The sequence below is a fragment of the Rattus rattus genome, chromosome 15, assembly GCF_011064425.1.
Source record: "Rattus rattus isolate New Zealand chromosome 15, Rrattus_CSIRO_v1, whole genome shotgun sequence".
Classification (NCBI taxonomy): Eukaryota; Metazoa; Chordata; class Mammalia; order Rodentia; family Muridae; genus Rattus; species Rattus rattus.
The window spans coordinates 5,706,200-5,721,122 of record NC_046168.1 but is presented as its reverse complement, the minus strand read 5'-3'; the positions used below and the strand labels follow the sequence as shown (position 1 = coordinate 5,721,122).

Genomic DNA, 14,923 nt, shown 5'->3' with positions numbered 1-14,923 from the left:
GACATCAAACCGCATGTGCATGTATGTGCCCGCACACAGTGTCTGAGACGGGATAAAGGCCGATGGAAAAGTTAAGGATGTGGCCGGTGCAGTAGTGTAGTGCAGTTCTGGTTTACAGATCAGAACATCAGCGCTAAACTGTATTTTATGAGTTCTAGGGCATCTTGTTTGATGTGGGTTCCATTTCTTAACATAATCTTATCTGTTTACAAAACTAGGTAGTCAAGTGAATGTACAAGTCTAATAAACTAGGCTTAGCAGGGTTATCTCGAACCTCTGTTTGGCTCTGCAGCATATAAATGCTATGTACACTTGACAATCAAAGATACACTGATAAATAGAGCATTTTCTGTGTGAGCTGTAAAGCTTTTTAGTTTAATATCAGTATGGAGGGGGTTTTCTTGCTTTTAAAAAAAATTAGAGAAATTGCAGCAGCATAGGGAAAGCTGATCTAACTATTGACAGGCGGTCTTTGCATTAAAAAAGAGTTGCAGTTAATAGAAGTTGGTAGGATTTATTTTTTGGCTATCTGGAAATTCCCTTGCATTTTTCTTTTTCTTCTGTGTTCCACTTGCCTAGGAACCACTCTCACTTTCTAGCTGACCTGGTAGATCATCTATGTACTGGGACTTTCCCTCCCAGTTGCCAAGTTCTTTCCAATATTCCAAACCTTTGTTGATGTTTCTGGGGTAAGGAAGTGGTTTTTGTCCAAGATGAAATTCATCTATGTTTTGAAGGAAGCAATGTTCACAGGCCTGCTTTTAAAACATTGAAGCTCAGAGTCTGTCTTAACAGTTACCAGAATTCAGTGCACAATAGCGATTCTTTTCCCCAGACGTCTGACCACCATGTCTGTTGCCTGTAGTTTTAGAAACAGGAGCTGCAATCAAGTTACTAGCCCCTCCCTGCTCCCTTTGTTCCTCCAGGCTTAGTTCCTGGGATCCACCACCATTGGCCCAGTTTCTCTTTCCTACCTGGAGGGGTCCCATTACCAGGCCACTCCTGAGGCCCTTGAATCTGCTTTAGAACTTGCCTCTAGGCACAGTTGCTGGGTGCAGATACCTCCAGCCTGGAAATGTGTGTCCTTATCGATTTATTATTTCCGTCTCTCCCTCTGCCCTAAACTTAGTGGCTTGCATCAGCTAGCTCCAGCTAGCATCCCTGGCCCCTGCCCATAGTGGAGGCTGTAGGCTCTAGACGCCCTGAGACCTTATATGTCTGCTGCTTTCTCTTTCCTCCAAAGCACGGCAGAAAAGCTCCTCTCTCTTTCCCTGCATCTCCTTTTCTTCTTGGGACCCATAAATCCCACCTGTACCTTCTGCCCAGCAATTGGTTTCCAGCCTTCTTTATTGACAAATCAAGAACTAATTAGAGAACTAGACTTTAGTATCAGCATCTCACTTTACACATGCCTTTGAAATGACACTCTGAAACACTTCTCTCAAAACAAAGTAAAGAATTCCATGGACCCCAGAATGACAGCCATAAATATTTTGGAAAGTTTCTTAAGCACAAAAAGGTAATTCCCTGCCTGACACGTAATTCCCAATGGCTTCATTCTGAGCACTTCATGAATGGTAATCCATCCCCTACACATGAAAGATGCCCAGTGTCCTTAGTCATCTGATACAAAACAGAATCACAGTGGGAAAGCTCTGACCCTACCCAGGTAGCTGTCATGAGGAGACAATAACTGGTATCCACTATGTCCCCGGCACTCAAACTGACTCAGCCCTGCATGCTATGCACATTGTATTGGTGGATAACCAAACTAGGGGTTGAGTTTTTGCGGATGTCTGGCCTCTTTATTGCTACTTAGAAACCAGTTTTCTGCCCAGAAAATTGTCCCTGTGGGTTGTTTCATTTTTCCAAGTGGTACTGGAAGGCACTGAAGCAGATGGAGAACCCGTTGACCCCACTCATGTGCTACAGAGAGAGGCTCTCCTGCTTCCGGGTCTAGCTTAGGTAGCTTTGTTCTCAGCTGTTTAAAGCTGGGTTACTTCTCTTTCCTTCATTTTCTTTTCAAGTTTCTGCTTTTTCTACTCACCAGAACAGGATTATTTTTAATTCCAAGTTATATTTAAAGCAATTTGGTGATCTGGCCCCTGGAGCAAGTCTCTACATGCTAACTTGGCAACTTTGGTCATATTTAGCTTTTCCAATCCTCAGTCTTTTCATCTGTAATGTGGGGCTGATAACAGTATCATTCAAGAGAATTTGCTGGCATTACAAGACATAATCTAGGTAAATCACTTATCCATTGTTTTCAAAGCACTTTACATTTGCTTTCCCGTAGCTGACTGTAAGCAGTTATTCCTGTGACTGCAACTGGAAGGAGTCCATTACTCTGTACTGCCATTTCTTAAGTTTGCTTTCAGTGTGTAAGCCGTACAGTAAGCCTATTTGCACATGCGCAGCCTGACCATACTTCTCTTATTCTTTCAGCCGCACAGTTGGACAGCATCGGTTTCAGCATAATAAGGAAATGCATCCATGCGGTGGAAACCAGAGGTAAAGTAGCCTACCAGATGGACAGATGGCGTTGTTCTCTTGGAAGGCCATGCATCTGTGAGGCAGAGGACCTGCTACCTGCTACTTGCTGCTTCTGATTTTAAGTAACTCATTAACTCCGCTGTGCCAGTACCAGTGTTTCTGCAGGTCACGTTGGTCTCAAGCAGGGGTTCTCCATCCATTTCATGTCACTCAGGTCTCTGGTTGATCACAAGACTGTCTTACATGTATACTGATAGAATTCTTAGGCTTATGGAAGCCAGTTCTTGAACCTCAGTTATTATTAAAATAATTGAAAATACAGTCGCAGCAGAGTGGTAGATGCGCTTCTGTGTTAACAACCTCCTTCACAGCTTTAGTGGCGGCTCTCATAGCAAGTACAGTCTGGGAAGCTTGCCATTGTGATCATTCTGTATCAGTGTAAGGAGTTATGAGAATATTTGACCGTGCTGCAGGTACTGCTAATACCTCTGTGGTTTAACATTCATGAGGGAAAGAAATGCACAATGTCAGTGACAGTGAAAATAAAGGCTCTTTTCTCATCTAGTTCATAGACCCTGGACTCTCTCCAGGGATCATGTTAGAGTCTATGGACCCCAGTCAGAACCTCTGTTCTGCAGGCCTGGGCCTGAGAACCATGACAGACAGAGAAGGAAGGGGCTAGCTGCTTCCTCCTTATTGACATCTGAGATCTGTTGGAGCGGGGCATGAGATGGAGAGGCGGGGTTACTGTGGTCTATCACAAACCAGAATCTTCAGTTCTGGCGTTGTAGGGTTTTCAGCGCCCTGGTCCATTGTGGCCCTGAGAAAAGCTACTAACTATCTTCATCCAAACCAAGGGAATGAGTCTATTTATTCTCCAGCCTTCTAGCTACTTTTTATTTATTTGAAAGAAATTCTGACTTTTAAAGCAGAGTTATAACCTTACTACTGGTGAAATAGAAAGGGAGAGAGGTATACACATATACAAACACACAGAGACACACATGCACACATACATACATGCACAGACAGACAGATGCACACAGACACAGACAAAGACACACACACACACACACACACACACACACCACCACACATACACACACACACACACACACACACACACACACACACACACACACACACACACACACACACACACACACACACACACACACACACAGAGGCAGGCTGGGAACCACAGAACATCTTGAGGCTTCTTCCAAAGGAGTTACTTTAAAGTAGAGAAGCAGGTCTGTATTGTGTGTGTGTTTGTTTAGTTTTGTTTTTTTTGTTTTTTTTTTTTTTTCTCTCATTGTAAGTAAGGATCGCGAGCGAGAAACGTTAGTAGTCGGCTAAAAGTTGTTAAAGGGGAAGAGAGTTTACGAGCTAACTTGAGATACAGATAGAGAGGGTAGGAACCTTGATTTTTAATTATTTTTTTTTTTGGACCACAGTTATTCAGTCTCCGTAGAGACTGTCAAAAATTGCCAATGCCAACTATATTGCAAGTCGTCACGGCGGGGTATTGGGAAAAGTTTTCAATTAGCAATAATCGCGCCTCGGATAAACCTCATTGGCTACGATACTGCCACTGCGCAAAGCTTAGTTTTGTTTTTAATGTTTAATTATTTCTTAGTTTCTTTCATCAAAAAATTAAGACATGTTCACAATGATTGTATATAAAACATACCCAGAAAGTGCCGGGATCAATAATTGGAAATTGATTCCGGAATATAAGGGAGTTGGTTGTGTTGAGCCAAAAGAATATTTACTCAGTGATGTGGTTAAAATGCAAAAATCAGGAACCAATCAAATGCCTCAAAATTTGGCTAACTCAAGAGTGATTCGCTTGTGCAATAAAATCTTGTGAATCAGTAAAAGTAGATTTTTTTTTCCTCATCCCACATTTACATGCGTTTAGTGAAAAATACAGTTCAAAACAAACAGCTGTCCTGCCCGAGCCCCTTCTGTGTGTCCTAAGAGGACTTCCTTTGCGCAGGTCTCAGTGTGTCAGCAGTATCTCTCCGCTATCTTTTACTCTCTCCTTCTGATTTTCTGTTTGCCTTAGCTGTAAAGCCTATGTTTTTAAAGAGTTTATATTTCCAAAGTAATTTTAAAGAGCAGGTTTGTTTTTATTAAAAGAAAAGGATAAAATCAGTGTAACCCTGCTGTTCAGAAAGCTGAGATTTGAGAGCTGAGAGTTTAAGGCTAGCCTGGGCTATAGAGTAAGGCCCTGTCTCAAAAGGACTTATAAGGAAAGGGGAAGAGAAGAGGGAGTAAGGCACTGTCTCAAAAGGACTTATAAGGAAGGGGAAGAGAAGAGGGAGTAAGGCACTGTCTCAAAAGGACTTACAGGGAGAGGGAGAAGAACACAGAGAATAGTTAGCACAGGCAAAGGCAGAAGCACATACAGACAAACCAGTGTACTTGCTTAAGGTGGGCTGTGTGTTTGTCCTTTTGAGCAGCACAAACCAAGAGGGAAACCTAGTCACCTAAAACTCTTCTCAGGGTCTATGTTCACTATAAACCAGTAGCTTGTAAAGCTCATAGGCCACCATAAGAAGTTCTGAATGAATGTGATGTACACCTAAGAACTAGAAGGTGTTACTAACTCTCACAATAAGAAGTTCACAGGGGAACTGGAGAGGAAGCACAGCAGTTCCTGAGAGGTTCCAGATGTGATGGACTTGGGCCAACAAGAAAACCATTTTCAGTCACTCAGTCTAAATTGTTCCCTGTTGGAGCTGAGGGGATAGATCATTAGTAGAGCATGAAGCCTTGAGTTTGAAACCAAAACCCAAGTCAAAATGCTAGGCATGGTGACACACAGTTGTGATCTCAGTACTGGAGAAGCAGAAACAAGGTCTGTGGGCTCACTGGCCACCCGGTGAAACCAGACTGATGAACCCTAGGCCAAGGAGAGACCGTGTGTCAAAGGAGGTTGATGGCATTCTGAAGAAAATCAGGTTGTCCTCTAGTCACCATATGCATGCACACACATGCGGGTCCACACATGCGGGTCCACACACACAAACAGGCATAGACCACACGCATCCGTCCACACATCACATCCATGCTTTCGGACTGCTTTCTTTTGTAAGTGGCACAGTGGCATTCTAACCCACACGTTTCAGTAAACGGACATTCTGTAGTTTGAGGTCTGTGTGTAACTACGTCACAGTAAACACCTTCGCTCTAACTGTGATGGATTCTCTGATTTCTCCATCTTGACAAGCATTCTCTAAGATGGAGAATGTCCTTACCCTTCAGTATTTTTTAAGTTGTGTGTAAAAATAGGTGCAAAGTTATCTATCTTCTTCTGTGAATGATTTTTTTTAAAGTCATGCCACTTTGGATCTTTGAATGTAAGAATTAGTTAAATACTACATCTTTAAAGTAACGTATTTTGCATCTTTAAAAATCTTCATCTGCTGCCTTTGGCAAGAGACAGGGGAAGTTTCTTTCCTGCCAACGACCCGGCTAAGGCGAGGGCTGGAGCTGAGCTGAGTGGCAGGGAACTTTAATTACAGCAGCTTTTAGAGGGAGAGAGAAAATGAAGGAAAAACAGAAGAGCATTTGGCCTTGTTGGCCTGACTGGTGTTCTGATGTTCATCTAATTAAATCATCATCTTTCCTCTTCTCAGGGATCAATGAACAGGGACTCTACCGAATCGTGGGGGTCAACTCCAGAGTGCAGAAGTTGCTGAGTGTCCTGATGGGTGAGTTCAACATGGCTCTGTCAGGCGTGTCCCTTGGGCAGCTTCCTCCAAGCTTTCTAGGTAGCCTCTGGGTTAGGAATGAGGGTATGCGAATGCCCAGACCCAACAGCCTGCCCTGCTTGCTAGTCGTGGCCTTGGGCATGAACAGGAGAGGCTCTGAGTGGGCCTTGGTGAGATTAAAATAAAATGGCGGGACCAAGCATCAAGCACTTCAAACTGACTCAGCATCCAGGCCAAGGGCTGCTTGGTCACTCATGTCACTCACCCTCCCTTCTCTGTTGTTAATAGCTCACGACTCCTTCTGTCCTCTTTTAAGACTAAACATACCCCATGCCCAAGAAAGGGCATCTTTCTATCCTGAGAGGACCTCAGGGTCTCAGGTTCCTGATACCTAGAGTGTCATGTAACCTTCAGATAAAATGTATATATGCAGATCAAACTCAAGATCCCTCTTGCTTCTAGACCTCAAGCCGTCACTTGATCAGAAGAGCCTCCTCTGTCCCTGGCTGATGTATAAATAGAAAGCCACTACCTCCAAATGTGCAGTGTTTGAATCAAAATCCACGAGCCAAAGTTGCCTAGGCTGCAGATATCCTGTATTTTTAGCTATGCAGCCAGCTCCAGTGAGTCACATGGATCTAAATGGCAAACAGATCAAATTTCATAGATCAGTGGCTGTTGTCCATGTCCACAAAAGCCGTAGCCTGGTACTTGGGAAGATTAACTCTCATTCTGGCTCTAATGTGGCATTTCAGGCAAGGGCCTTTCTCTTGTGTTTGTCACTTCTTTGTCATTCCAGTTTCTGAAAATAGCTTTTGTATGTGTAGAAGTCTATTCCTTTATATGGTCCAGAATGAGGTCCTCACTGTGCAGTCAAGACTCCTTGGTATCATGAGTTACACTGAGAGCCGCTATGGGAGAGCATGGTGTATGGGAGGCTCATCTACACTCACTTCCCACTCTTCACTTCCCATGTGGGATGCGGTCTTATTATTTTAAAATTTTTGAAATAATTGTGAGAGACAAATGCTGTCGTAAGAAACTATGTGGATGGATCTTCCATACCCTTTACCCAGATTCCTCTAATTAGCATCTTACCAGGCTGTGTTTCAGAACCACAGCTAAGATACTGGTTATCGATACAACCCAAATGTAGAGAATTTTTACTCCCATAGTGGTCTTGGGTTCCTTTCTATGTCTACTCCCTGCCTTACCTCCTCACACAGACAGTCTCTAACCCTGGTGACCAAGGGTTCTTTTTTTTTAAAATTTGTCACCTTGAAATCACTTGTTATATAAATGGAATAATAGAATATATGATTTGAGGGTTGGTTCTCTTTTTTAAAATGTCCTTAATTATTTCTAGATTTGATCAACTCGTATGTATCATTGCTCATTGATTTCCTTAATTGCTAAGTAATATTGCATTGTATGGGTGTACCACAGTTTAGCCATTCACCTGCTGCAGGACTGACATGGTGTTAGCACTTAATATGACCGGCCTGAATCTGCAGTCGGAATAGCGAAGGAGAAAGAGGAGTTCAGATTGTGTACAGATGAGCAAAAGCACGGGCAGAGGCAGGCTGCAGGGTAAAGGCAGAGGCTATTACTGCTGTGGGGCTTGTTCTTTAATATCTGAGAGAGCGACCTGGGGCTGAAAGAGGCCAGTTAGTGCTGAAAAGCTAACATAGCCCTTTCTGCTGACAAACCTAAGAACTGTGCTCAAAAGCTTAGGAGCCTTTTTTTCCTCCCAAAGGAGATAATGTGCTCTTAAGAGTTTAAGTGGTAGAGATCTATGCACCACGGAAAGAGTCAGGAATAGGGTTTAGAATAGTTCACAGAATAAAAGGCACTTGCTTATGTGGCTGGTCTGTCCAAGAAGGCAGCTGTGTGCAGGATCCAGAGACTCTCATGCCATCCTTCCTATGAGCCTTTTTCCTTCCTGTCTTCCTTCTAGTCTCTCATCATCTGTGTCCTTTGCTGGCCTTGGCCTTGCTCTCTCTGGGAGTGTCCCAGAGAGACCCAGGCACTGCAGTCATTGGAGCTTGCATCACTCAGAAGAATGTCTTTCAGGTGACAGTTTTGGCAGAAGGCCACAGGGAGGGCTTTGATTGGCCAGTATGGACCAGTCATATGATAAACGTCTCGATTTGGAGCCAATTGCATTGTCCTCAGCAGATGGATGCACATGGCCTGGAGCTCGTGCCTATGTGTGGGCCTGAGAGTAGGGATAAGGCTGGCCTGTGGAAGCTTGTGGACAGACAGGGCAGGATTCTTAATGAGAAACAGGGGGAATGATTTCCTGAAGTAGTGGTTGTTGTGTTAATGAAGTGTGACCAGCACAGCAGCAGCAGATTAGATTCTAGCACGAGGAGAACAGCATAACAGGATGTGGCACACGTATGTGGTCATGAACGGGCCCTGGAAGATGGCAATAGGTGAGACAGAGAATACCTCATCTAGGGCTAGATCAAAGAGCTGTGACATAGTAGCCAGTATTTTATGTATAGAGAGAGCACCAAGATGGAGCTTCAAATAGAATTCAAAGATGGCAAGGTAAGGTGACACCATTGAAAAGAAACACCGTGTTTTAGAAGACTGCTAGTCTAAGGAGATCCACTTCGGACAATGAGATGTTCTGAAAGGCGGTGGTTCTAACCACTGTTCTCCACAGCCCCTCCAAGAAGGAATTGCTCTTGATCTCTTCCTTAGTCATCCTAGATATAGAGGAAAGTCGTCATGACTATCTGGAGAATGTCCTGAAAGAGTAACAGCTAGTGGCTGACAGTCACAAGGCCAACTCTTCTGCCAAGAGGACATTCCAGATAGACGGGAATATAAATGATCCTCCTGGGTACAGCTGACTACAGTGTAAGGTTGAACCTAATGCCAAGAATGCGACCTGTGAGTCTCTGTCAGTCAAGGGAATCTAGTACTCTTGCTGTTGTCAGCCAGTGCGCCCGGTCTGCCTCCCCTCCCTCTTCCCTCTATTATAGCATCCTCATCAAGTCTTGGGGCCACTGCTGGGCTGGCCTAGCCAATGGTATAGAATACAGTGTGCCACAGGCCACAAACCCCTCAGGGCTCAGAGTGAAGCACATACTCACTCCCATCTGCTCTCCCACTCTTCATACCGAGCTACAAGTGGATTCCCATTGCTTTCCCTTGTCCCAGTGCTCTCCTACATGGATTTGTGTGCTTTGCTATTGCAAACATGGCCTGGGATTAAAACCAGACCCTGACTTCAGCCGCTAGTTCATTTCTTATATTCTTCACTGCACACTGTAGGCGGGATGGGGAATGAGAGCCAATGTGTTGAGAGTGCCTTTGTTTTACTGATTAGAGTTCCTTAAGAAAGCTTATTAGAATTCCTCATAGCCTCTGCAGTGTCCCTGCACTTCATGCTGGTGTCCTGCCAAGAGCCACCGTGGTTACCTCCTAGCAACAGAGGTTAATAAATAGTCTTTGGATAGTTAAAAAGACTCAGAAAAACTTGCAGATTCTCTGAAACAGAATATATGTACTGTCCCGCCACCCCATACTACTAAGTGAAGACAAATGTTTCCAAACACCACATATGCAAACAACCCCACCCCCTGCCCCACGCTCCCCCTACATACACACCAGCTACATTCTTGCTGGTTACATGTCTGTTTCTCTTCCTTTCCATCTCTGTATATTTTTTAAAATTAAGGTACACTGTGTGTGTGTGTGTGTGCTTGCACACACACACATGTGCACACATGCATGTATATGTGTATAGGGAGGAAAGGGAACAGCGTGTAAGTTTACATTTTCTTCTAATATGTTTGTCCCAGGTAGGTACTCAGGTTGTCAGGTTTAGAGGCAAGTACAATGCATTGAGCCATTTTGTCCTCTTCCTCCTTCTATGTATTTTAAGTAATCTAATTCCCTTCTTTGTTTAAAAAATTGTGAGTGGTTATTGGTGAAATTTTACAAAAATACGAAAATCATAGAGAAGAAAATAAGAGTCCTTTAGAGTAGAGACAACCTTGCTTTATTGTGTATGAGGCCTTTTACTCATACATATATACCATCTATACCAGCACATAGTAAGAAAACATGGCATACTGTGTAATACTATTACATCATGGGACAGACATGCTCTAGGCTTTCTAGCAGGCTGTATACACACAACACTGTGTTGTCTTTTCCCATGTTAAGTCCTCCCGTGGCATTGCTCTTGCAGGTACACTTCTGGTAGATGCACCAGTGCCCCCGAATCAGCGTCCTGCCCTTGTGAAGTTCAGACGGGAGTCCTGAGAGGCAGGGGAGCGCAGCAGAGCATGCACCTTGGGAGTAGACACACTGCTAATTCTTCTCACTTTAGACGCATGGTTCCAATGGCCCGCTCCTCGGTCTCCTGCTCCTTATAATAGCCTGGCCCACATAGAACTGGGAGCATGAGATGAGAAGATGCAGGAGCATGCGTTGCTGAGTTAGAGCCTGCACACGCTGAGAAACGCTCGTAGGCCTGTGTCCTTACAGCCTGCCTTACAGTGTTGAGCTGCTGGGTCAGGCTCTGCATCTGCTTCAGCCTCTACCTGCTGTTGCCAAGCTCACTGTCACAAGCGTAAACAGCCACACTCTGTGGCACTTGTTTTCTGTGTGAATAACGTATGTCAAAGGTGTATTTCCCTCTTGTTAAGTTGGGTATTTTGAACATGTTTATTGTTGCTGACTGAAGAAGTTTTTATTTTGCCTGCTTTTATTTTTAGCATTGTTTTATTGTTTTAATTGTTTGATGTAAACGTTTTACATTTGGAAGCTGCATTAGCAGCATTTTCATCCAAGTTTTCTTGTCCTGCAAGATTTCATGTTCTAAGCATTTGTTCCCCTTTTTCTTTTTTTCCTCATTTTAAAGTTTTATGAAGCCAATCTCTCATTCCTTATTCTTGATGAGAGTTATATGTTAAGAGACTCTCCTCATTCCAAGGTTTTAAAAACATTTTGCCTTTCTTAAAGATCATCTGTGGACTGGCAACACAGCTCAGCCAAGGAAGGTGCTTGCTGCCAAGTCCGATGACCTGAAATTGATCCCCTGAACATGCATAGTGGAAAGAAAGGATCAACTCCTACAAGCTGTCTTCTGAACTCTATACATGTTTAACAGCACGTGTGTGTGTGTGTGTGTGTGTGTGTGTGTGTGTGTGTGTGTGTGTGTGTATGTGTGTGTATGTGTGTGTGTGTGAGTGAGAGTTGGATTATATTCATACAAAGTTAAACACTCCTTTTCCTCAAATATGTATACTGTTGATTGATAACTACAAACGGAGAAACCTTTCTACTCTCAACTACTTTAAATGTCATCCATTAGTACTTCTAATAGTGACTGGGTCCTTGAGGGAGCTTATAGAGGTGGACTTTCTAAAGAACAAATTCCTGTTTCACTTTGTTGTTTGTAAACCTGACACATGGACCTGAGCCCTTTCTTTGGGGTTTTGCTGTTCCCCTTATTCTTGGTGTCCTCAGAGAGTTATCAGGTTTGCTCCCTGAATCTACATCATTCACTTAAACTTTGGCTAATTCCTGCTGGGTTCTTGTCATTAGCAGCATAGTTTTGTGGTTGAATTGTCAGTGTCTTCAATGTACTCGGCTTCTGTTTGCTCCGTCAGCCATCACCATCTCTATCTCATTCCGTTCCTCAGGTTGGCAGCTCATTTCATGGTGCCCACCTTTTCTTTGATGAATTCCCTTTACATGATAGAGTGGACACTTCCAATGCTTTGCTCTCTGTATTCTGTACCCGCAGTGCACAGACTTCCACAGGAAGTTTAAATCTCGTTGCTGCTGACTTCACTCTGAACAGATCCTCCTTGGTCTGAGGTCCCTTCCCTGAGTCTTGTTTCAGAGTCACTCTCTTCTATGACATTGAAGGATGGTTGTACGCGGTGCCAGCCAAATCTCAGTCAGTCATAAATCTTTTCTCTTGTATGGCTCTGCAGTCCTGAATAATTCCTCCTGGTCCCACTCTGCTTAAGATCTTGGAAGAACTGGAGTGTGTAACTGTGAATCCGAAGTCTGCGGGTCTTTTCCTGTTTCTTTGCTGATTCTTCAAGGATAGCCTCCTGCCTCCTGCCTCTTTTCTGTGTTTGTTTTGTTTTGTTACTGGGTCTCTCATGTAGCTAGGCTGATATCAAACTTCCTACATGCACACATATGCGCCCACACATACAGACTTGCATTAGGGCCTTCTCTGAGCCCCAGCTCTGGCAACAGAAGAATGTTAACTAAAAGGCTTCTGTGCTGTGCTGTTGAAGCCTCACATCCCTTTCTTCTATGTGTCTTTATTAATGTTTAACTATGATGGCAAAGAAATGTAAATTCAGCATTGCTGTTTTCTCTTCCTGTGCTGTGAATATCCCTGTGTTAGAATTACAGAGAGCACAAGGGAGGTGGTAAAGAGCACTGCTTTAAGCCACCACATCACAGGCAGTGTTCTCCCCTCCTGACTCCAGAACGAGCATGCCCTGTCCCTCTGGAACCTTGAAGGTCTGCATTCCATTCTTCTGTGTTCTCATTTCCCACACATTTGCACACATTGTCATAAATAAAAGCGGCTGAGGACTTCTTCCTGAAGAATACCACAGGACCAGGTGATTCTTCATGCTGACCTCTGTGACCCAAAGCGTATACCATAATGAGTGGAAACAACTGGACTGAAGATTGTATCCCAGAGAAAGCAGGGGACGGAGAGCCAAGAAGAGGGTACTGTCGTGATCCTGAGTTCCCCCAGAGGGGAGATCACTGATGGAGGCTCCCCTTCCCCCACTCCGGCACCCGTTAACACCCTGCCTATAAGAATACTGCAAGAACCAGTGAAACAGCCCCAAGGCAGTAAAAACATTCCTGCCCCAAAACACAAATGGTTGTGGGAGTTTTGGGTTCTTAGATGTGACATATAGGAAGTTGCTAAGGTTTTTTTAAATTTTGTAACTTTTATAGTCAGAAAATAGAGTAACCAACTTTGTTTCTCAAATTGCCAAGTATTAATTCTAGTCTTGGCAAAATGACCTGGGGGTTGAATGAAGTCCAATATACAAGGAGGGTAGTATACAGAGAGAAACTGTGTTTTCCTCTAAGTTGTTACAGAGATGGAGAACAGGAAGGGCTCAGGAGGAGTTGATAGTTCACAAGCATGATTCGCTTTTGCCCTAAGACTGGGTGGCATTTTGAAAGGTAGATATTTATATCGGCACAACAGACACAAGATCCCAGAAACAGAACCAGCACATACTTGAATCTTGGTTAAAGGGTTCCAGATAATTAAGTGGAGAATGGAGACTTTTACTATGTACTATGGTGCAATTTGGTATTCAAATAGGGAGGATGAAATGAGGTCTCTCCTAACACCCTATGTGAAAAGTATCTTGAAAGGTATCCTAAGAGCAGACACTGTAAACCTTCTAATGGAAAACACAGAAGAAATCTCTCTGTGACCTTGTTTTTAAAGAGCTTTCTTAACTAGAACACAAGAACTATTAAAGGAAAGTATGTTAAATTGAACTTCAGTTAAATAAAACTTCTCTCTAAAAAGATACTATTCATGGTGGACTTACTGGTGCAACCTGTAAACCCTAGCTATTTGGAAGGGTGAAGCAGGAATATGACAAGTTCAAGGCCAGTTTGAGCCACTTGGTATGACTCTGTTTTAAGATTAAAAAATACGGGGTTGGGGATTTGGCTCAGTGGTAGAGCGCTTGCCTAGTAAGCGCAAGGCCCTGGGTTCGGTCCCCAGCTCCGGAAAAAAGGAAAAAAAAAAGATTAAAAAATACAAGAAAGACAGGAGGTATAACTCAGTGGTATAAATTTGCCTAACATCCATGAGGGATGGAAGTCAATCCACATAGTACTATAGACAATGTTTGTTTTTTTCAAAAAGGAAAGAAAAGTTATAGATCTGAAGAAAGTATTTATAAAAATATATTTATAATCAGTGATTTGTTGCTATAATTATTTTAAAACTATTCTTATGATAGCACTCCAATTTAAAATAGACAAAAATATTGAGAATGTTTGTTTAAAGAAAATAGACAAAGGAAAAAATACTGCATTTGAAGATGGCTCACACCATTGTATGTATGAAGAGACAGTTGACTCGTAGGACAGCTGAAGTTGAAGTGACTTACTGACTGATGTGTCCTGTGTCAGGAGGCACGAGTGGCCCAGGCTCTCACATTCTGTCAGTGGGAATGCAAACGGCCCTGACAGTTTGGAAGGCAATTTGACCATTTCATCTAAAGGAAAACATTCTCATCACTGGTCTCTTCTTGTAGATTTTGACCTAGTCTTGCCTGTGAATGCAGCATTTACCGAAGAGATAAAAATATAGTCTGTAGAAAGCCTCTGTGCAAATGTTTGTAGAGGCTTTATTCATAGCAGCTACAACGGGAAAGCACCCAGATGTCCATCATCCCGAGAATGGATAAACAAATTCTGGCACACCCAGAATGCTGACTACGACTCAGTAATAAAAGGATTAAACTACTGTACTTGTAACAATGTGGCTGGATTTCAGAAGTCTTATGCTGTGGGCAACTGTTGCCAGGGGTGCAGGTGGCAGAAGAGGGCTGAGTGTAACGGTGCATCCGGGGTTCTGGGGTGTGGGAGCGTCTGGCTCCTAGGGGCAGCTCCTCCCCTATCTACACATTTCAGAAAGCGTAGGACTGTACAGGTGTAGAACTGTT

General features: G+C 43.4%; 1 protein-coding gene and 1 non-coding gene across 3 annotated transcripts in view; one reads left to right on the top strand and one right to left on the bottom strand.

The window, feature by feature from the left end:
* Arhgap26 (Rho GTPase activating protein 26) overlaps positions 1 to 14,923 on the top strand; it is a 386,554-nt gene that overhangs the window by 227,046 nt on the left and 144,585 nt on the right. For both annotated transcript variants that reach the window (XM_032885465.1, XM_032885464.1), the window contains exons 13-14: positions 2,446 to 2,511; positions 6,141 to 6,215. In XM_032885465.1, the coding sequence (XP_032741356.1) occupies positions 2,446 to 2,511; positions 6,141 to 6,215 (141 nt within the window). The remainder of the gene's footprint in view (positions 1 to 2,445; positions 2,512 to 6,140; positions 6,216 to 14,923) is intronic.
* Positions 3,959 to 4,099, bottom strand: LOC116885073. Its single transcript, XR_004385947.1, has one exon. It is a non-coding gene; the product is annotated as a U4 spliceosomal RNA (small nuclear RNA).